Raw genomic sequence first — 22,705 nt, 5'->3', positions numbered from 1 at the left:
GGTAGAGGATGTGTGGATCAGGTGTTTGCCTTGAAGAATGTATGTGAGAAATACTTAGAAAAGCAAATGGATTTGTATGTAGCATTTATGGATCTGGAGAAGGCATATGATAGAGTTGATAGAGATGCTCTGTGGAAGGTATTAAGAATATATGGTGTGGGAGGCAAGTTGTTAGAAGCAGTGAAAAGTTTTTATCGAGGATGTAAGGCATGTGTACGTGTAGGAAGAGAGGAAAGTGATTGGTTCTCAGTGAATGTAGGTTTGCGGCAGGGGTGTGTGATGTCTCCATGGTTGTTTAATTTGTTTATGGATGGGGTTGTTAGGGAGGTAAATGCAAGAGTCCTGGAAAGAGGGGCAAGTATGAAGTCTGTTGGGGATGAGAGAGCTTGGGAAGTGAGTCAGTTGTTGTTCGCTGATGATACAGCGCTGGTGGCTGATTCATGTGAGAAACTGCAGAAGCTGGTGACTGAGTTTGGTAAAGTGTGTGGAAGAAGAAAGTTAAGAGTAAATGTGAATAAGAGCAAGGTTATTAGGTACAGTAGGGTTGAGGGTCAAGTCAATTGGGAGGTGAGTTTGAATGGAGAAAAACTGGAGGAAGTGAAGTGTTTTAGATATCTGGGAGTGGATCTGTCAGCGGATGGAACCATGGAAGCGGAAGTGGATCATAGGGTGGGGGAGGGGGCGAAAATTTTGGGAGCCTTGAAAAATGTGTGGAAGTCGAGAACATTATCTCGGAAAGCAAAAATGGGTATGTTTGAAGGAATAGTGGTTCCAACAATGTTGTATGGTTGCGAGGCGTGGGCTATGGATAGAGTTGTGCGCAGGAGGATGGATGTGCTGGAAATGAGATGTTTGAGGACAATGTGTGGTGTGAGGTGGTTTGATCGAGTAAGTAACGTAAGGGTAAGAGAGATGTGTGGAAATAAAAAGAGCGTGGTTGAGAGAGCAGAAGAGGGTGTTTTGAAATGGTTTGGGCACATGGAGAGAATGAGTGAGGAAAGATTGACCAAGAGGATATATGTGTCGGAGGTGGAGGGAACGAGGAGAAGAGGGAGACCAAATTGGAGGTGGAAAGATGGAGTGAAAAAGATTTTGTGTGATCGGGGCCTGAACATGCAGGAGGGTGAAAGGAGGGCAAGGAATAGAGTGAATTGGAGCGATGTGGTATACAGGGGTTGACGTGCTGTCAGTGGATTGAATCAAGGCATGTGAAGCGTCTGGGGTAAACCATGGAAAGCTGTGTAGGTATGTATATTTGCGTGTGTGGACGTGTGTATGTACATGTGTATGGGGGGGGGGTTGGGCCATTTCTTTCGTCTGTTTCCTTGCGCTACCTCGCAAACGCGGGAGACAGCGACAAAGTATAAAAAAAAAAAAAAAAAAAAAAAAATTAATTGGCTAAAAGAAAATTAAAATAAACCTAATTCTTTAGCTAATTACTTGAAAAGTTATCCTAAATATAGGTTTTTTATAGTTTCTTATTCAGCATGCTTGATAGTATCTATGGTAAAGTTTTAAACAAAATCCAAGATATTTAAAAAATTTAAAAGTTTGAGCCATTTTGTTTAACATTTTGTTAGGATTTTGTTGAAATTTTCCAACTTTTCAAATTTGCATGTAATTTCTTATGCTGAATCAGAATTTTGAGTGAAAAAACTCCATTTCCTAATATATTTTGATAACAGTTTCTTATTCAGCATGCACGAAGATGGATGCCATCTGGGCCACAAGCCTCGCCTTTGTCCAGAGAAAGAAGCGCTGTGCATCACATGGCATTTATGTATGTTAATGACTGTTATGTTTTCTAAGGCCCAAGCATGGAGATTCTAACTGGCCTTATGTAGGGAACTGTCAGTGCTTGACCCCTTCCAGTGGACATGGTTCATAGACTTCGAGGTCATCAACATATACTTTTAAGATGTCTATGCGCGTCCCACGCAGCAACTGTGATCATGTCCAAGAAAGCAATGACTCCACACGTATCACACGTTATTCTACTCCATGGACTCAATCAGGTTCCCTACGAACTCTCTACAACCGGTCGTTAAGGAAACTGCTAAACTACCGAAGTGGTGCGGGTCGCAGTGCGAGTTCGAAGCGTATCTCCCTAGGGTCACGAGTGGCTATGGTCTTTGATCAAAAGCCTTTTGAAATGAAAATGACTAGCCAGGTTGGGTCAAGATGAGCAAACACGTCATGAAAGAGACGGACCAATATGGTGGGGCATATATACATGTTACTATATTGTCTTAGGTCAATATAGGGAGGAATGTCGGCCATGATCAGTGGTGCTACAAGGGTCTTGCTAAAGGTGGGAGTGAGGCTGAAGGGTCTGAGTTCATCTATGGTGCTGGATTGAGGCTTCCTGGGTACTGTGATGATGGTAGCTTGAGGCCAGAGGGGAGGCATAAACCCTTCCCTAAAAGATCTGTTGCTTGTATACGTGGGTGAGAGGGATGTTTAGTTCAAAATGGCGTACTCCTTAATTAGTCTGCTAAGGCCTGGAGGCGTGGCCATGTTGGTTGCTGCTCTTCAGCTGTGGAAGACGTATGGCCACATCCCCCCCCCTAGTTTAACCCTAGGATGCCCTCCTCCTCCGTCGAGGGAAGGGGGTCAAGTAGGAAGAAAGTGAGCATGGAGAATACGGTAAGCGTTTGCATATCTCAGTAAAGTGTGCGGTGATATATATATATATATATGTATATATACAGTGCTTGGCTGGTCATCAGGTATGTCGGGTGGTTGGTGAGGGACTGTACCACCTTTCGTGGCATAGCAGAGGTTTTTTTTTGGATGCGCCATTGATATTATTTGGATTTTGTCTAAACACTCCGTCATAATTGTATTAACTCGTTATTTACTATTGTATTTACTTAGAAGTTGCCAGTTTGTTTTTTTTCTAACAAGAGCTAAATGAATATTGCTCATGAATATTGCACTCTATCTGAAAGCTGCTCTGTCATATCTAACTTAGAAGGATAATGTTAATTCAGTCATGTGAATAGAAACACATGAGGTAATATATCATAGACAGATGATAAGAACATAACTGCTGTCACATATATTGAACGTAGTATAACAAGTCCTCCGAGATAACCCCAGAAATAAAAATGGATCTGAAAAGGAATATTCTTCATTTTTGTAACTCGTTATGATAAGGGTGATGGTTGTTATCTTTCCTAAAGCTTGATATATGTGACTTATTATCATTCTTAATAGTCCTTTGCTCTCATGAAGTTAATGCTGTAATTCAGTGACTGATATTGTTACTCTGAGCTTGTATGAATAAAAGAACTTAGTTTCATTGTTGTTCACCTGTAGGAAATGATGCTGAAAATAAAATTCTTGAAACCAAGTTGAATTTTCACTTGAAAGACCTCGACAGTAATTAATAAGATACTTGGCTATATCTCAGACCTAATGTGGCTGCTTTAGTTTGTCTCTTGGGAGTGCGCCCCTGCACCTGTTATCTTAGTACCAAAATTGACTTCGATTTAAGTAATATAAAAGTCTAATTATATAAATGATATACTAAGAATAAATATTTTAATTTATTTCTAGAACTATAATTAAGTAGAATATATATAAATTAAGTATTTGTTGCTAAAAAGGATAAATAGTTTTGGTGGGAGATACAATAACAGGTGCTCGTGACGTCATTATTTAGTTGCGAGCTGTATTAATGTTTGTGAAATCCAAAACAAGTGGAGACGGCGAGTGGGATATGAGCTTGAAAATGTAAATCAATGTCTGCTAGTGCCATTTTCACAGGTGTGCTGACTCCAAAACTAACCTGAAAATGTCCAGGAGTTCCAAGACACAGAGTAGAGCTCAGAGTTCCTTGATAGAAGTGAAGAGCAAGGTGGGTTGTCTCCCAAACTTTCTTTTCCCAAGTGTTTGGGGCTGAACAGGTGAGTGAGTCACGGGCATTCCACTGGGGGTTTATTGTCCCGGCTGATCATACCGTCTGTACCGAAGGGTTAAAAGACTGTTATGTCCCTCGAGAAGAGAGCTATCAGGTGGAGGAGCCTTGTCCCGACGTCGATGTAGAGTGACAGGAAGTGCGAGTGGAAATATTTGGACGAGGGTTTGAAAATTGTGGTCAGTATGAGTCATGGATTGTTGGTAGTGGAGCTCATAAGAAACGAGAAATATTCGGTGATTATAGTTGATGTTAAGAGGATTAGAAATCTCATGTCGTCCAGGATATATTGGTATAAGTGATTGGACATGAATGGTCAAGGGGGAGTAATGGTGGTGGGGAGGATAACCGAACGGAAATGACTGGACCAACCTTCCTTAACTTAGGTTTTGCTTTGGGTAAAAGTCTCAGTTTAAGGGCACCGTGGAAATGATAGGGATTTAGAAGAAATATATATGAATGGACTACCGACGCCTAGGATGATTGGAATTTGATTTTGGAATTGGAATTTGATTTTTTATTGTGTACGGTCATGGACGTGATAGTGGGGAGGGCTGTGATGCTCAGGGAAATTGTTGTATGTAAGGGGATGATTCATCTATAAGAAGTCACAGAAACCTGTGAAAGACCTTGGAAATTTCCGTGAAATTACAGGTACCGTCATCCACCTGTTTGGATGTTGAAATTATGTTTTTCTGATGTTTTTTTGATGTGTTTTTGCACAACTCTGACCCTCATTTCTACCGTTAATCACTACCTTTTGAGTTATTCAGTGATAATGGGGGATCCCTAGTGGGAGCAGGGTTTTTGGGTTGGGAAAATCATAAAAAGCATTATCAACCAAACCAAACCAACCTAACTTACCAAATCTAACAAAGTCCGCTGGATGCACGAAATAGTATTAATAACCAAACTCCGTGTTACAACCTAGATTGATCTTTTTTTATTTGCAGTATATGCGAGTGTCGGGTGTTCCTTGTATTGCTGGTTGCCTGTGTTGACCTCACTCAAATGAAACTCTTATAGTGGAAGAAAATGATAATTTGAATATATACGATTGGTGTATGTTGACTGTAATATTGAAACACAAGGTCGCTCTTGCTCTTTGCCCCAAGTTGATACCAGTTGCAGTTTTCATTACTTTTATTGATTTCTAGTGATGCAGTACCTTTGCCCCACGTTTTCCTTCAGAATCATAGACATCCCCACTCATTTATTACGTGAAATGTACAAGTAATGCATCAAATTGTGTCGTGAGGTCAAACTTATTTCTGTTAAATGGCAAAAGTCTAGTTTTAGTCTGTGATGATATTAACTTTAGATAGTAAGTGAAGTGCTTTTGGAATGTGAGTGTAGTGTTTAGAATACAGTAACAGCTGGGAGTGTGATTAGAAGCAATGTATTTTATTGAGAAACATCAAGAGATAAGAGTAGTATATTAGGGAAAATAATAGTTTATACGTTATACGTTGTTATACGTTGATTCTGCCACCATTTTTAACAATCTTTTTGACCACTCTTGTAGAAGAAAAATTAATGGTTATATTGATAAATGTACAATCAGTTAGAGGAAAAGAAAAATAGTATTAAGTTTTTCTCAGAAGAAATCAGAATGTGTTGGAGAAGAGTTGATGTATTGAAAGATGGCTGGCCAGCACCCACATTTATTGTAAAAACTCATTATCACAATCTTTCTACCCCAGCCAAGTTGTTAGTTTTCCAAAAACAAGTAGACAAAAGAATTAACTTGATGGTGCAGCTGAAATGATAAGTTCATGTTTTTATGATATATCTATGATAAGTTGATATTGATATGGGTGCTGTGAATCTTCGAAAAGTGGGGTTGATGTGTATGAAAGTAAGCAAAATCTCTATAGAATCAGCAGAACATATAAAAGCCTATACTAACTTTTTCACTCATATAGTCAGTTCCTATTGGTGATCTTAATTGTTAGGCCACATAAAGATGCAGTTGTGTGCATAACCACAAACAGTGAAGGAAATTGCTGCAGTACCATTTCCTAAATAGCTTACCAGTGATAGGTTTGGGCGCTAATGAGGAAGTGTTTTATTGCAGCAAATTAAATATTCTCGCCTAGTTAAGGTCCCATAAGTATGTATCAGTTGTATTTTGTCAGTAGGGAGATGGTGTCTCATGATGAGTTGAAAAAAGTATATATTTGCTCCACTTCTAATGTTAGGTTTAATTTTTTTTTTTTTTTCTGGTGTGTTTGCAACTGAGATGCACTTTATTAAGAAATAAAAGAAATTGCATACACCCTGACTTAAGTCAGGTGTTAGGTACCTGCTGGGAGTTTCACACTTTGGAGTTGGATGAGGCCTAGTTTCCACAGTATGAGGTGGAATTTGTCCTTGGTGTATAATTACATCCTGAAATACGGATACAGTTGGCCACCTCACAGATTATTTGCTGGATCTTTTAGTGAAGCAATTGAATAGGTAGTCTGGATTTAAGGAATGCTCTGTGACATTACATTTCACCCCAGAATTAGCAAGGTTGGCTTCCATTCTGGTACACATCATTGACATTAATTCCTTTTTTCCCTGTAAAGTTTTTTGGAAGTCAGAGTTCTCAAGGGGAACATTTATTTGTTCACTCACAAATCCTTGACACCATATTTAGTGAGGAACATATCTGTTTGTATTCAGAAACTCATATAAATGGCTTAGCCTGGTTTTTATGCTAGATCCCATGATGTGAAGAAGGTGACCTATACCTTAGCCTTATTTAGAAACCTTTGCTAGTTAGTTTTATGGCCATGACATTGTGGATGTGCCCTACTTGCGCACGATTCCTTCCTCAGATAGTAGTTTACTAATGTGCCTCTGGATTGCCATTAGATGGTTAATGTTTCCACTTTTTGTGTGCTGTCTTTCTGCATGAAATATACTTTGTCAAAATCGTCCTCCTTCATGTGGTTATGCATTCATTACTCATTGGACAAATGGGTAGAGGAGAGAAATGTAGATTTTAGAGTTTTAGATCTTTTTCTTCAAGGCAGTATCCAGAAAGCAATTTTCTGCTATTCTTACCATGTCCTGCCTTCCCCTCTCCCTTTTTGATTAACCTCTGATGGTAATCGTTTATGGACAGATGCTTACAGTGTGCGAATTCAAAACTGCCAGACTGGAGCGAGTAGGTTAAGGATGTTATCTCTATTGTGGACTGTGAATGATTGAAGACAGGCATGAAATAAATGAGTAGCCGTTGGTGCCACAGGTGAGTGAATTGTGACAGGTGAGAAAAGGTATAGCACTACCCTACTGGTTTGATGAGGTGTTAGAAGGCTCTAACCCCCTAGATTTATGTCTCATTGTTTTTGGAATATTCTCTTGGAGAGAAAAGAGTTTTCAAACTTTAAACTTATGCTTCAGTTGTAGAATACTGAAAACAGAGGATTCTGTTTTGTTGAAGGTAATGAATTTGTTTATGGCTAATAAGGGATTTCTCTTGGCAGTTTGATGCAGAATTCCGCCGTTTTAGTGTTGAAAGAGACAAGTATGAAAAGCTCGAGGACTTCTTAAAACTAGTGGAGGAGCTACACAGACTCGCAAATATTGCCTTTGTTTTAGCATACACTGATCCTCGTGATGGTGACCTCCTCCCTATCACCAATGACGACAACTTTAGGAAGGCTCTCCAGTGTGCCCGACCAGTACTCAAGATTATCATTCAGCACAAGGGTAATTCTTTATTTTTTGTAAATGTATATAGAGCTATGTTTTTGGTATTTGAGTAACCCTTTTGTTTTGAATTTTTCATTAATACTCTTGAAATTCATGGAAGGGAATCAAAAAAACCTGACCATACAAAATATTTATGAAGAATATGTTTATGATTAGATTTTCCATTGTGGGCTTCTGAGGGAAATAAGGAAAAGAGGATGTATGGATATTTTAATGATCCAGATGTTTATGATGAGAGCAATGAGGGATGATGAAGTGATATTATTCAGAGCATCATGGATTACAGTAATGTAGTGCCACCCATACTCTGAATGTGTACATTACACGTATGAGTATCGCCTTTTGTAAGAGATTTGTGACTTCTGTATGCTTTGTACATACATCTCTTGTGATATGTTCATGCTGTCATTTAAGTTTCATTCACTTAACCACGCTAAAGAAGGAATATAGCATTAGTTTTTTGTTCCCTCATCCCTCTGTTTGTCTACATGTCCATTTGTTTATTTTCTAACCAAATTTACATTTGGGTTATTTCTTTGCAAGCAATCTGTTGGGGTAAGAGTACCAGGGAGGTGTCAGTTACTGCTGGTTGTGTATGGATGCAAGGTGTGGGCAATAGATAAGAAAGTATGGAAGACTGTGGATGTGTTGAAAATTTAATGCTCAAGGACAATATTTGGTGTAAGGAGGTTTGATGGAGCGAGTAATGATTGGGTAAGAGAAAGGTCTGGTAGTAAGAAGAGTATGATTAAGAGAGCTGAAGAGGAGTGCTAAATTGGTATGGACATTTGGATAGGGTGAGTTGGGGGGAAGCTGACTGTAATGATATATGTGCCAGAAGAGGAGGAAACAGGGAGGAGGGGAAGACTGAGGATGAGGTGCAATTTTAAGTAGAAGATACTTTGAGTAGCCAGAGCCTGAACATGTTTGAGGCAGGCATGGAATAGGGCGAATTGGCTCGATATGTTTACAAGGGGCATCACGCTGTCTTTAGGCTGATGAAAGTATGTGAAGTAGTCAGGTTAAACTGCAAAAAGATCAGTGGGTCTTGGCTGTAGATAGTGTGCTCTAGTTTTGGTGCATTATACATGAAAGCTTGAGAATGTATGTGAGCAAATACACCCACTCTTCATCTGATCCTGGTGCCACTTTACTATATGGGAAGTAGGGGATAAATACGAAAGAAAAGGATTATTACCTTTGCCTCCCAGCACTAAGATCCCTGTCTTGGGGCCCCTGCAGCTGTCAGGTTACTAACTACATTCACAATGCATGAACACATGTTGGGAAGTGTGGTAATGTGTGTGTTTCTCTGTAAAGAACAGTGTGGAAATTGCATTTTCTACCACACTAACTTTCCTTCACCAGCTTCAGCACTTTTTAAGATTTCTAGCTTTATTTCTCTTTGTAGGTAGTGGTTGTTAGGCAGCTAACGACCAGGGAGGCGTATTACCAGTACTACCTACCTGGGTATCGGGAGGGTTAGTGATGGCTGAGTAGTGAGCTAGCACTTCAATGGTTGTCAAGTTACACTCCTGTGACTCAGGTAGCCGTCTTTTCTTTCTGCCTCACCCACATATGTACTACTGGCATTCTGTCCACAAACATACAATCTCTCCTTATCTTACATAAAACTTGACATCACAACTCACACAGCTCATTCTTTGTAACTGGAACTTACTAATTATGCAATTATATTACCATGGCCACACCCTTGAGGGAGTTCCAGTTGGAAGAGGCATCAGAGAAATATATAGAGAAAAATAGAGATTCTCATTTTTTTAACTGCTGTGTCAGTGGTAAAAGATGATGTTGCTGAATGTTTGGAGCCATATTAACAAACACAAAACACAGTGGGCTGCAGGAGAATCACATTTTCAGGTATACCCAAATTTTGCAAGTTGCACAGATCTGCACACAACTGAAGTAACTGATAGACTGACCTGCAGTTGGGAATGTAGGGCTCTCCACCCAGGACCCACGCTTACTCCTCCTGCCTAACCCCCCCCCTCTCTCTCTCTCTCAATTTTTTTGCACACTTTCTACCACGCTAATGCTCCCTTACCGACATCAGTGCGTTGTAAGATTTCTAGCTTCATTTCTAAGGTAAGAGAGATTCTCTTAGTAGTTGGTAGGCAGCCAACGACCAAGGAGGAATATTACCAGTACTACTCACTTGGGTATTGGCAGGGTTAGTGATTGCTTTGTAGTGAGCCAGCGCTTCAGTGATTGTCAAGTTGTTAAAAAACATTTTAGCTGTCTGTGGCCAGTTATTTTAGACATCTAGAGAAAAGCCAAGATGAAGAAGCAGACATAGCAGCCTTTTTATCTTGGTGACTGTACCACTCATGACCACACCTGCACCACTAGTTACTTCGCCTGGCCTGTAGGAACTGTAATGTAGTGCACCTCAAACCATCTCTTATAAGTGATATTTGATTGATTTTTTTTTTTTTTTTTCATATTTAGACCTATGATGATCTGATATTTACTTCTTATTTATTCATGAGAATTTTTTTATTCTGTGCTAGGCCTACAAAATGTAATCCCCACATTTGCTTGTTGAGTATGGTAAAGTTGGTTTCTTTTAAAATTGCACTTATTAGGATGCATCTTTAAAGTTTAGTGGGGACTACATGTAGATTAAAGTTGTATGATATCACAATATACATTTTGTGCTTGCTTAAATGTGTGTATGAATGGCAGTTATGTTTTTTTCACAAACATTTTTATCAATGTTAGTTGAAACATTTTGATTTTTGTGATTTATGTATTGTTTTGCTGGAAGTACATCATGGCCTCTTTATTTATTTTTTAGTTACTTAGTGAAAGTGTTTTGTTAAGTTGCAAAACATTTTAAGTCATCATGCAAGTTTGAGTTGGTGACATTTTATTAGTATTCTGAAATATCTCATAATTTCTTTGTTTTCTAGAAACATGAGACTTGCCAAGTGTGTGCATTTTAATTTTACTTCATTGACACCATTGTTGTTACTGCTGTGCTACTTAACCAATTTTTATGTATTTTCATAAATCATGCATTGTCACTTCAGAAGATAGTTACAAATGCTTAAAACCTACCTATTTCATGAGTTGGTTTGGGTGAAAGGATTCTTATCTTCTGGTGACACTGTGACAGAAGACTCTTTGGGTGTTTACAAAAAGTGATCATTGAAATTGGATGATAATTAATCCATTGACTTTTTGATTTGAATATCATCATAATTGATCCCTCATTGCAGTATCATATGTTGTGGATTTGTTAAACATTCAGAAAGCAGTGCAAATGATTGGAAGATTAGAAAATTTAGGTTGGAAGAGCAAGCTCTTCACAGCAGTTAACCTTGAGTTTGATTAAATGTCTTTGTATTATGTCTGATTGAAGACTATCATGTGTATTATGTCTGATTGAAGACTATCATGTGTATTATGTCTGATTGAAGACTGTCATGCAAAAGTTGATTGGAAGATTAATGCATTTCATACATATTCTTAATTAAGAGTTACATGATTTTGTTCTCTTTGTTAATGTGCATACCTCTGTACATATTGCAGCATAGTAATTTAAAGCAAGACACAGATGAAGCTGATGTGAGGCATTGTTAGACAATTGTAACTATGATGTGTTTGTAAAACCTGTTATTTGTTCTGACACTTTTCATTTTCCATTGCTTAATATTATGTTCTTTACTCTTTATACATTTATGTATTTGGAAAAGAATATTAATTGCATCCATCCCATCTTTTGGCTAACTATATTCCTATCTGCCAAAGAAAGAACAATAAAAAGATAACCATCATTATTTGTCAGACCCAGAAATCTTGCAGAATTTCACTTTAGTATTGTTGTGAAATTATGAATGTTTTATCATTCACAGGGAGTTTGGAGCACTTACCAAATGGATCCAACTATAAGCTACCCAGTATTCTCTCACCATTTGTCACGCAACCCAGAAACAAATTGTCTATATCTTATCCACAAGATTTCAGACAGGTAAGTAGTCCTTCATATGATGGTAACAAGGTAATAATGAGCAGAGCTTCATTTATGAATATTTTAATGATTGTTACAAAAACATTTACGTACCTAATTCTATATATTGCATTCTTGATATGCCTTCATTTCGTCCTCCTGATACACTTAAATTTATTTACTGGTAATGAGTGAACCAGGGCATGTGAAACAACTGGGGTTAACCTTGGGAAAATCTGTGGGGTCTGGATGTGGATAGGCAGTTGTGGTTTCGGTGCAGTACACATGACAGTTCATGTATTGATGTGAGCAGATGTGGTGCTACCTCACTAACAGGGTTGGCGATGCTTTTTCCTGCGGGATGAGATGGCACCAGGGATGGATGAATATGTACATGTGAATTACTGAATGCTTTTAATCAGAGCCTAGTGAAATAAGTGAAAGAACGAGATCTGTCACTGTAATGTTCATTAAACAAAGATTTCTCATGTATGAACAAATTCCTTAGGGATCACCTGCTTGTAGGGGGTGAGAACCCAGTTCAACCCCACAAAGTGAGGTGAATCTAAGCAAGTGTTCTCTTAGATTTTCAGGAGTTCTGCCTTCAGAAGAGAATTGGTTTATGTTATAATTATCTTACATTTAGGAAAGGGGATTGGTATATATGAATTATATAATGTTGTAGAAAAGGCATATAAAGTGAATTGGAAAGGATTATAGAATGTTGAGTGCCCATACACCTAATCACCACTGTTTGGTATTTTGTTTATATGGTGTTATGAAAAACTAAAGTAAGTAATGGAGACAAGGGAAGAAACAAAAAAGTTTTAAAAACTACTCTAGGCAATAAGGGACAGGTCTCATGTCACGATGTAGAACTTGATGAAGGGTTGTATAGTTTAAGTTACTTTGCCATAATTTTGTTAAAGTCTTTGCTAAGTTCAAGAAGTATTGATTGCTCATGCAATATAACATTTTCTTGAAATGTTGTCTTGAAAACTCCTAATGGCTGATATGGTACAGTTATGCCAAATGTTATTTCATTTTTGTTTATTTAGCTGTAATGTAAAAATACCATATTTGAAATTAATGGCTTGAAAACTGAAAATTTAGTGTCCCCAGCATTTTATGGTTTAGAAAAATATGCGAGATTTTCAAAACATGATTTCCTTCAGTTAATCACTTATAGTTACTGTTATTTATTATTTTTTTTTATTATACTTTGTCACTGTCTCCCGCGTTAGCGAGATAGCGTAAGGAAACAGACGAAAGAATGGCCCATCCCACCCACATACACATGTATGCACATACACGCCCACATACGCACATGTACATACCTATACATTTCAACATATACATACATAGACATATACATATATACACATGTACATATTCATACTTGCTGCCCTCATCCATTCCCGTCACCACCCAGCCACACATGAAATGGCACCCCCCTCCCCCCACACGTGTATGAGGTAGTGCTAGGAAAAGACAACAAAGGCCACATTCTTTCACACTCAGTCTCTATCTGTCATGTGTAGTGCTCCGAAATCACAGCTCCTTTTCCATGTCCAGGCCCCACAAAACTTTCCATTGTTTACCCCAGACACTTCACATTCCCTGGTTCAATCCATTGACAGCATGTCAACCCCGGTATACCACATTGTTCCAATTCACTCTATTCTTTGCACGCCTTTCACCCTCCTGCATGTTCAGTTCCTGATCCCTCAAAATCTTTTTCACTCCATCCTTCCACCTCCAATTTGGTCTACCACTTCTCCTTGTTCCCTCCACCTTTGACACATATATCCACTTTGTCAATCTTTCCTCACTCATTCTCTCCATGTGACCAAACCATTTCAATACACCCTCTTCTGCTCTCTCAACCACACTCTTTTTATTACCACACATCTCTCTTACTCTTTCATTACTTACTCGATCAAACCACTTCACATATAGTTACTAATATGATTATTTTTTTTTAAATAGGTAGCAGCCATCATTGATGTGGATGTAGTACCAGAAGTTTGTAGAAGAGTACGACTACTTAAGCATGGTTCAGATAAGCCACTTGGGTTCTACATTCGTGATGGTACTAGTGTAAGAGTTACTCCACATGGTTTAGAAAGAGTCCCTGGTATCTTTATCTCCCGCTTGGTGCCTGGTGGTTTGGCTGAGAGCACTGGCCTCCTTGCCGTCAATGATGAAGTTCTGGAGGTGAATGGAATTGAAGTCAACGGCAAAACATTAGATCAGGTTAGTTATTGTTTAATTGTGAAAAATAGCTTTAATAGTGAGGAATGAGGGACACCTTGATGATGCAAGGAATAAAGTAATAGTCTACCAGGAATACCCATTGGTCTTGCAGATTATTTGTCAATACATGAAGTTGCATTTGTGCTGTCAAATGTTTCTGTGGAGAATTTTGTCCCATTTCTGATGCAGTACACCTATTTGGTAATGAAACAGTTGCCAGAATCTTGTTTCCCTTTCTGTTTCTGGACCATTCTTCATAGTAGTGGATGCATTGTAGTGGATAGGAATCATTAGGAATCCATTGGCCTTGAAAAATTAAGTAATTACAGTAAATCTCTCTATCTGTTTACATCTCTGGTGCCTGTTTCAACTTGAAACTCCCTCATGGGGGTGGCCACAGCAATAGAGCCTTCATAACTAGTGAACTCTGGTGCCACGTCTTAGCCTTTAGTGTCTCACTCTTAACAGGCCACTGGCAGAGGACAATGCTGGCACAGTGTTCGCAGAAGCTCCTACCTATGTTCCTACTGACTACTAGCATATGCTCCTGCCTCATACTGTTACTTACTACTCCTAACTAATATTTCTTCCTAATGCTTTTGCCTAAATGTTTCTACATACTACTACTGTCTAGTGCTCCTACCATTGTGCCAAAAGGCAGAGCTCACTGGAGGAAAATCTAGAGTTAATAAGAATGAGCTGTATGAGTTGAGTGTTGTGAGATGTATTGTATGTTTGTGGATAGAATGCCAGTAGTCCACATGTTGGTGAGACAGAAAGAAAAGGCAGCAACATGGGTCAAAGGAGTACAGCTTGACAACCTCTGAAGTCCTGGATCACTACGTAGCCGTCACTAACCCTTCTGATACCTAGGTAGGTAGTACCGGTAATATTCCTCTGTGGTCATTGGCTGCCAACCAGCAACTACCTACAGTAGATGAGTAAAAAAAATCTCTGATTGTCATATGTTTTTCAAGTACAGAGGATGAACTCTGAACTGATCTGATGGGGTGGTCCTTAAGCACAGTATATCAAAATAGGTGGTTAGAGGGGTGAACCTCCCCCTGGCCACCTCTGCTTGGCTACCACTCCCATCACCTGCTGACACATTGCAGTTTACTGACAGATTATTATTACTGCAATATATACAAGCATCAGTTATTGCATGCTGTGACATAGTGCTGGTAGCAGATTTGAGAGAGAAATGGTAGAAATTTATCTCCAAGTTTTTCGGAGTGTGTGTGAAAAGAGAAAGTTGAGAGTAAATGTGAATAAAACCAAGGTTCTTAGGTTTAATGCTGCAGCGAGACAGATTGGTTGGGGTGTGAGTTGGAAATGGAGGAAACTTAGAGGAAGTGAATTATTTTAGATTCTTAGCTGTGGACATGGCAGCAGATGAGACCAACAGAGCTGAAGTGAGCCATAGGGTGGTTGAAGGGCAATGGTCATGGGAGCATTGACGAATGTGTGAAAAGAGTTACCACTATCTGGGAAGGCAAAGGTGGGCATGTTTAAAGGTTTAGAAGCCCTGATGGTGTTGTATGAATATGAGGCATGAATTAGATAAGAATGTATGGAGAAGGATGATTGTTTTGGAAATTAAGTGCTTGAGGACAGTGTATGGTGTAAGGAGGGTTGATAGAATAAAAGGGAGGTGCGGTACTAAGAAAAGTATGTTTGAGAAAGCTGAAGATGGTGTGCTCAGATTGTTTGAGTATATGGAGAGAATGAGTATGGAAAGGTTGACAAGAGGATGTATGCATCAGAAGTGGAGGGGACAAGGAGAAGGAAGAGACTTGATAGATGGAAGAATGGGGTGAATAAGGTTTTGGGCACTTGGAGTCTAAACTTGCAAGAGGGCATAAGGCTTGCATAGGTTAATCAGAGTGAAATGGGATACAGGGGATGATTTGCAGGGCAAATGAAGCATTCATGTGAAACCACAGAAAAGTCTGTAGGGGTTGGTTGTGGGTAGGGGGTCGGGGTTTCAGTGGATTACACAAGTCAGCAAGAGAATGGTTGTGAGCGAATGATGCCATTTGTTCATCTATTCCAACACTGAAGTGGGAATCAGGGAACAAGTATTGGAATAAAAAGAAATTTACATGACAGTATTGTGTGGATTAAAAAGTTTAAAGGTGTGGTGATATAATTTATCTACATCAGAACCTCAATATACACTTGACCTTCAAAAGAAGAGTGATTAAGGACATAGAATCAAGAATCAATTTCCTTCATGTTATACCTTCTTGCTGCTTCTGACTTGTTAAAACAAAGAAGCTTATGTGTGGGAAACAAATGTGGTTGGTTTGTATTTACTTTTATTCATATGATATTTCCAGTGAACTGAATGAACTATTACTTGATTATGATTTATATAAGGAAACTTCCCACAGGTTAAAGGAACATTTTCCTGATTTTGATATTTTACCCAGATTGTTAAGTGTTCCCATTTTTCCTACTTAAAGATATCTCACTTTTCTTGAATCTGTATTTTAAAATATGACCAAGCAACAGTAGTGCTTTAAGTGTTTTTCACATTCTTATTGTCCCTAATGTAGAGTATATTCAAGGAGGCAGCAGACTTGCTGCTGGGCTATTTCATGTTTATCTTGAATGCCATCATTACTTTAGGCTTCATTGTCGGAAAAATTTGGGGGAATGGAACTGTTTGATCAGGTTGAAATATGGTAAATACTTGGCGTGTTTCTGTTGTGGCTAGTGATTTGGTTTGACTTGCACTTTTTGTTCCTTGTAAGAGACTGCCATATGTTATGTCTTCAGATCCATTTGCCCTGAATTCAGTCCCTGGCATAGACAGACAGCCCATGCAGCACTCTCATCTGTTCTTCCTTTCATTGGTGGGTAGACAGTTAGGTACTACCTTGGGTTAGAGTAAAGCACCATATCAGTGACAGACCTAGCCAACCAATGATAGCTTGTAGCTGTGCTGGAGTTTCCCCAAATGTGTCCATGTCTGATGATAGCTTGTAGCTGTTTCCCCAAATGTGTCCATGTCTGATAACCTTGAATTTCCCCAAGCGTGTCCATGTCTGATGAGCTTGAGTTTTCCCAAACGTGTCCATGTCTGATGAGCTTGAGTTTCCCCGAGCATGTCCATGTCTGATGAGCTTGAGTATCCCCAAACGTGTCCATGTCTGATGAGCTTGAGTTTCCCCAGACAATTCCATGTCTGAGGACATAACGTATGCTGACAGGCCTGATCGACCTACTTTGTGTACATGATATTCATTGTATTTGTTTCTTTCTCCATATATTTTGTTTGTACTTTTATGCCTTTTGCCATCTTAAGAAGATAGCATCAGGAACATGTGACAGCCTTTGAGCAAAATCCCCCACCTGGCATGTAGATATAAAGTAATAAAGGATTATTGAATTGAAGCTAAAGACAGAAGACATGGAAATTTCATGCCTTTGATAATGTGATTTTGAAAAAAGGGGTTTTGAAAGAGAAAATCTCTGTAATATTGTGTGGAATGGAGATTATTATACAGTCTTCTGTTCGTTGATATGCACAGAGTTTGCGATGGGACTGTTCTTGAATTTGTCTGTATGGGTCCATATTGGTTTGTTGCCGTTGTGATGCTAAACTGCAACTCGGGGACAAAGGATCTCTGATGGCAGATGACAGCGGTACATGTGTGTTTTGAATTTGTGTGAAGCTTGTTGTTGGTGCAATGTTGTGAATGTAAAAAAAAATGTGAATGAGAAAAGGCGAAGCCCTTAACTTTTCACCCTCCTGTTCTTCCATGGCAGTCAGTTCTGAGTTCCTTTTAATATATCATATTGAATATGAGATCAAGGGAGCCTCCTTTGAAGTGCCACTTGCTGTCATTATGGGGAAGACAGACCATGCTTTTTTTTTTTTCTTTTTTTTTTTTTTTCTTTTTTTTTTTTCTAACAGTTAACCCACAAAACATGAAATGCATTTATCATATTGTATTACAGGTGACAGACATGATGGTAGCCAACAGCAGCAACTTAATAATCACTGTAAAACCTGCCAACCAGAGGACATTGTCTCATACACCACGCAGAGGTTCTTTCTCACGCAACTCAGCGATGTCATCCGGGTCACAGCAGTCACACCAGTCTGCATCAGATGATGATCGTTATGACCAGGATGAGATCAGAGATCTTACTGCTGGAGACTCTCTCACTGATGCGCCTCTCTCACATGCCTCGCAACCTAGTAAAGATGAAGGAGTCCTGCATCTGTAATTTTATATAGATTATAGTCTTTACTTTTATAACTGAATAATTAATAAACATGCAAATTATGTACAAATTTGTACTTAAAGCTGAAAGAAAGTAGACACAAGAAAAGAATTTCTCTACAGGATTGGAGAATTGCAAAGTGACACTTCAATAATGCTTTGAGAATTATATTTATTTCACCAATGACACTGAGCACACAGGCTGGTGCAACAATCAACTTTGTGCAGCTCTTTTTTTTTTCCAACAGTGATAGCTCATAATTTTAGCCCACCGTTGCTGATTGTGCTATTTTTAACGTAAGCAAGAGAACCCCTCTCAGAGGTAAAAGAAGTGCCTATAACTGATATGTGTCTTTTCCGTTGCCTTATCGGGTAATGTAACGATAGGTTAAAAGTTAATAAGAAAATGATTTATTATCAGAGAAGGATTGCAAATTTAACCCTGCAAATTGAAAGTACCTGGTATGGTGTTACAACAGTGCCTTTATGTGAAAAACTACTTTATCAGAAGAGAGCAGTGAATTCATCATCTCAGTAAACACACACACATCTCAGTAAACACTCACATGTACACACACACAGAAATTTCATACATACATACATACAGATTTTTCTTAAATTTCTCTACTATGATATTTTGTATACAGAAGGCAAAAAAGTCTCTTAAGAGTAAGTGTTCAGTTATGGAGGGGAAGAAGAGGTTAGGAGCTGTCTAGAATTTACAATATTCTTCCAAATACTTACATTATTGGAGGACATTTAAGAGTAATTTTTGGGCAGTTTTTGGCTCTTCTTTGATATCCAGCAATGTACAGCTTTACTCTGCTTTGGTGGTAGTATTTTCATTATATTGTCCTTAGGTTGTTTTTAGGATTGAATTATTACATTCCAAGATCATGGCAGAAATTGCTTTCTTTGATTTAAAGAAGATGTATAATCAGTTCAGATTAGCTTTAACTTAATGCCAAGAGTTATTCCTCTCTGTCCATTGTATATACAATACTGTGCACATGGTACCTTTGAGGTAGAGAAGCCGTCTATTATGCCTTCCAAATCCTTGTAGTTTTTTGTAATTAATATTGTTGCTGTGTTCACATGCCTAATGGTTGTCACTCATGTTCATCTTTTTAATGAGTAGTATTGAAATATTTAGTGCACCCTGTTTAGCCTTTAGCAAAAGTCTTCTTTATGTATGCAGTGTGCTGTGTTAACCACTGTAGTGGACCATTGTGCATATTTAAGACTAGAATCATTTTCATGAATGTAGCTCTTCATTTGAATTTTATTTTGATGTGATACTTTGGGCAGGATAAATGAAAAACATTTAAGTTAACAGACAATAGAGTGCCATGGTACAGGGTAATGCTCAACTATTAGAGCTAGGGAGACTTGGTTTCCGTCCCAGAACCAGGCAGGATTTTGATTATAGCATGTGGATATGGTCAGTTATAATATTGTCCCAGATTATACTAACTTTTTGCCAGTGATAATACCACCCCATAACTGGGAGATGGTCAACATGTGTTAACTTAGTAATAAACGGACTTTGGAATGATTGAAAGTTTGTGAAAGAATTGAATGGAAGAAATGATGAGACAATGACGTGTTTATGTGTTGAAAGGAAGAGTGATGTGATTGAAGCTTAGGCTAGTTTACATTGTGGTTTATGATGTAAAGAATGGAAAGGTACATCAGTCATGCAACTTAATAATCAAATCCATCTTAGATTCTAGAAAGGTTTTAAGTCAGAGCGAGAATGTTTATTAAGAGTTGTATTACTACATTCCGTCCCAAAAAAATATATATTGATGCAATATATATATATTTTTTTCAACATGAACTTTTTAACTCATGGTATGTAGTTCTTTCTCAGGACTTGTATATCCTTAATGAAATGAACCCGGCATCATCTGTTATTTGATAATTATTCCTAATATTGTTGAATTATTAAAGATATTATAGAATATTATCCAGTATCATAATGTTTTGCATCATGTGAATAGTAATAAGTTTGCATGATGAGTGTTGCCATCCAAAATGTGGGATTTTTTACTTCCAGTGATAAACATGTAAGTGAACCCATGAGCAGCTCCAGCTTCTTATTAATTGTACTTAAAAATACCTGTGAAGTAATTGTGGAGTGCCTAGAATAATTTTCAAGCATTCCAGGAGACACAGAATGTTTTAAAACTGTGGCAAATTGCATCATCAGTTCTTCCAGACATTGTTGTCTCTATTGTGATCATATTACTAATATTTTTATATTCGATCCATGAATTTTCTGCTTCTTGTTTTAATAATTTAAAAATACACTTTCTTGTCTGAATAGGCTTTGGATTTTTTTCCTGTATTCCTTGCTTCAGTGACTGGCAAAATGTTGTGAGTTCTCTCAGTCATTTTTTAATGTGAATAAGATTGAGAAGAGGTTATGATGGTAGTGTTGAGAAATAAGTGTGAGAACTTTTAGAGTATATGTTAATGTCTTTACTCTGAAGTTGGACATACAGTATGTACTTGTACAGGGCCACTGAGGCTTTTATCTATCCCTTTTTACTATAACTGCATGTGTACATCTACAGATAGAATTTATTTTATGCATACACATTTGTATGGAGTATAGCCTATTAAAATGAAACCTTTATTTACTTTGACTTTCTTTTTATTCTTTTTCTTCATATTTTTAAGGAATTATATTTGATTGTTTTTCAATTTGGGGAGTAAGGAAGTATATGTGTGTGACTGGACTTCACCTGCTTGAGGTTACATCCGAGGGAAGAGTCATCTAGTTAGGCTTTATTATTGGCAGTACAGTCTCTTCAAGGAACTTCTGACTCCAAAGGCATCTGAATTTCTTTGCTTCAGAAAAGTCTTAGGTAAAACCAGGAAGTATGTAATTGTAAATAAAATGAGTAGAGAAAATATATATTTACTCAAAAATTAATTCAGATTTGAATCTCAAACAATCACCTATCTCTCATAACCCATTTTTATTTTCACCCATGTCAATATAGACAAGGGGAACAAAGGTGAATGGTTGCATTACAGAGGTATAAATTTGTTGAGTATATTTGGTAAGTTGTATGGAACAGTAGTATTTGAGAAGGGCGTGCACAGAACATCATGCTAGAGAGGAACAAAATGGCTTCAAAAGTGGTTGAGGATGTATGGATCAGATGTTTGCTTTGAAAAAAAATCTGTGTCATAAAAGTTAGAGAAAGAAAATGACTTAAGTTGCATATATGGATCTAAAGATGATGTACCATAGGGTTGATAGAGATGCATTGTGGAAAGTGTACAAGGAAAAGTTCTAAAAGTGAAAAAGAGTTTAAGATATTACAGCATATTTGCGAGTAAGAAGAGAGGAGGGTAAATTGTTTTAGGTGAAAGTGGTATCTAAGGCAGGGTTGTGCGATGTCACTATGGCTGTTTACTCTATGGATTGGGTGGTGAGAGAAATAAATGCAAGGGTCTTGTGGAGAGGGGCAGGTCTACAGGCTCATGGGAAGCTGGGTGGTCAGTTGCTGGCGGCATGCTTGGGTGAGAACCTGTCCAAACTGGTGTCTGAGTTTAGTAGTGTGTTAAAAGAGGAAGTTAATAGTTAATGTAAATATAAGTTAGGTAATGAAGTTCAGCAGTGGAGACAGACAGGTGTGTTGAAGTGTGAGTTTGAATGTAGAGAACTTGAGGAAGTGCAGTGTTCTAGGCACCATAGAAACTGAAGTAAGGCATGTGGTGAGCGAAGGGGCTAAGGTCTTTGGTGCAGTGAGGAGTGTTCGGAAAGTGAGTTTGCTGTCTGTGAGGACAAAGATTTGTATATTTGATGGCATAGTAGTCCCAGCGGCCATACAGATGAGCTGAAAATGAAATATCAAGGACAACATATGGTGTAAGGAGAGTTCATCCATAAAGAACTTAAATTGTAAGGGAGATGTGTTACAGTAAGAAGAGGAAAGTTGAGAGAGCTTGATGATGGTGTACTGAAATGGTTTGGACATAAGGAGAGGATGAGGGAGGAGAGGCTGACTAAGAGGATATTCATATTAGATAGAAGTGGAAGGGACAAGGAGAAGGGGAATACAGAATTGGAAATGGAAGGATAGACTGATGAATGTTTTGAGGTCTTGGGGTCAGGACATGCAGAAAGATGTGAGGCATGAACAAGATAGAGCTAATTGGAGTGATTTGGTTTACAGGGGGCGAAATGCTGTGACTTGGATGAAGCAACTGGAGAAACCACGAAAAGGTCAATAGGACATGGTTGTGGAGAGGAAGCGCTGGTTTCATTGCATAAATAGATGACAGCTAGAGAACATTTGTCAGCAAATGATGCTGTTTGTTTGTTCCTTGTGCTACATCTATACGCGGGAATCTGTGAACTATATATATGTGTGTGTGTGTGGGTGGGTTGTGCGTCTGTTTCCTGGCGTTACCTCGCTTACACCGGAAACAGCCATCAAGTATTATAGATAGATAAATATATGGGCAGTCTCTGAATTTCAGTGACCACGCCAGCTGATCTTCTAAGATTTTTCTGGACTTGACACAGTTGGAAGGACCGTTCTTTGGCCCACTAAACCAATGACTAAACGAAAATGACATCTCTAAACT

General features: G+C 38.4%; 1 protein-coding gene across 1 annotated transcript; it reads left to right on the top strand.

Moving 5' to 3' along the window:
* Positions 1–3,663: 3,663 nt before the first annotated feature.
* par-6 (partitioning defective protein 6) lies at positions 3,664–20,742 on the top strand. Its single transcript, XM_071663208.1, has 5 exons — positions 3,664–3,862; positions 7,402–7,627; positions 11,509–11,624; positions 13,593–13,859; positions 17,829–20,742. Exons 1-5 carry the CDS (start codon positions 3,800–3,802, stop codon positions 18,099–18,101), a joined length of 945 nt encoding a protein of 314 aa, XP_071519309.1. The 5' UTR covers positions 3,664–3,799; the 3' UTR covers positions 18,102–20,742.
* Positions 20,743–22,705: the final 1,963 nt, after the last annotated feature.

Source organism: Panulirus ornatus, chromosome 7 (assembly GCF_036320965.1).
Source record: "Panulirus ornatus isolate Po-2019 chromosome 7, ASM3632096v1, whole genome shotgun sequence".
Lineage (NCBI taxonomy): Eukaryota > Metazoa > Arthropoda > Malacostraca > Decapoda > Palinuridae > Panulirus > Panulirus ornatus.
The sequence above is the reverse complement of the archived record's forward strand: the minus strand, read 5'-3'. Positions and strand labels throughout refer to the sequence as shown.

Coding starts and splice junctions, on each gene's coding strand:
- par-6 (XM_071663208.1), top strand. CDS start 3,800: ATGTCCAGGAGTTCCAAGACACAGAGTAGAGCTCAGAGTTCCTTGATA. Junction 11,625..13,592: donor ATCCACAAGATTTCAGACAG/GTAAGTAGTCCT, acceptor TTTTTTAAATAG/GTAGCAGCCATCATTGATGT. Junction 13,860..17,828: donor ACGGCAAAACATTAGATCAG/GTTAGTTATTGT, acceptor ATTGTATTACAG/GTGACAGACATGATGGTAGC.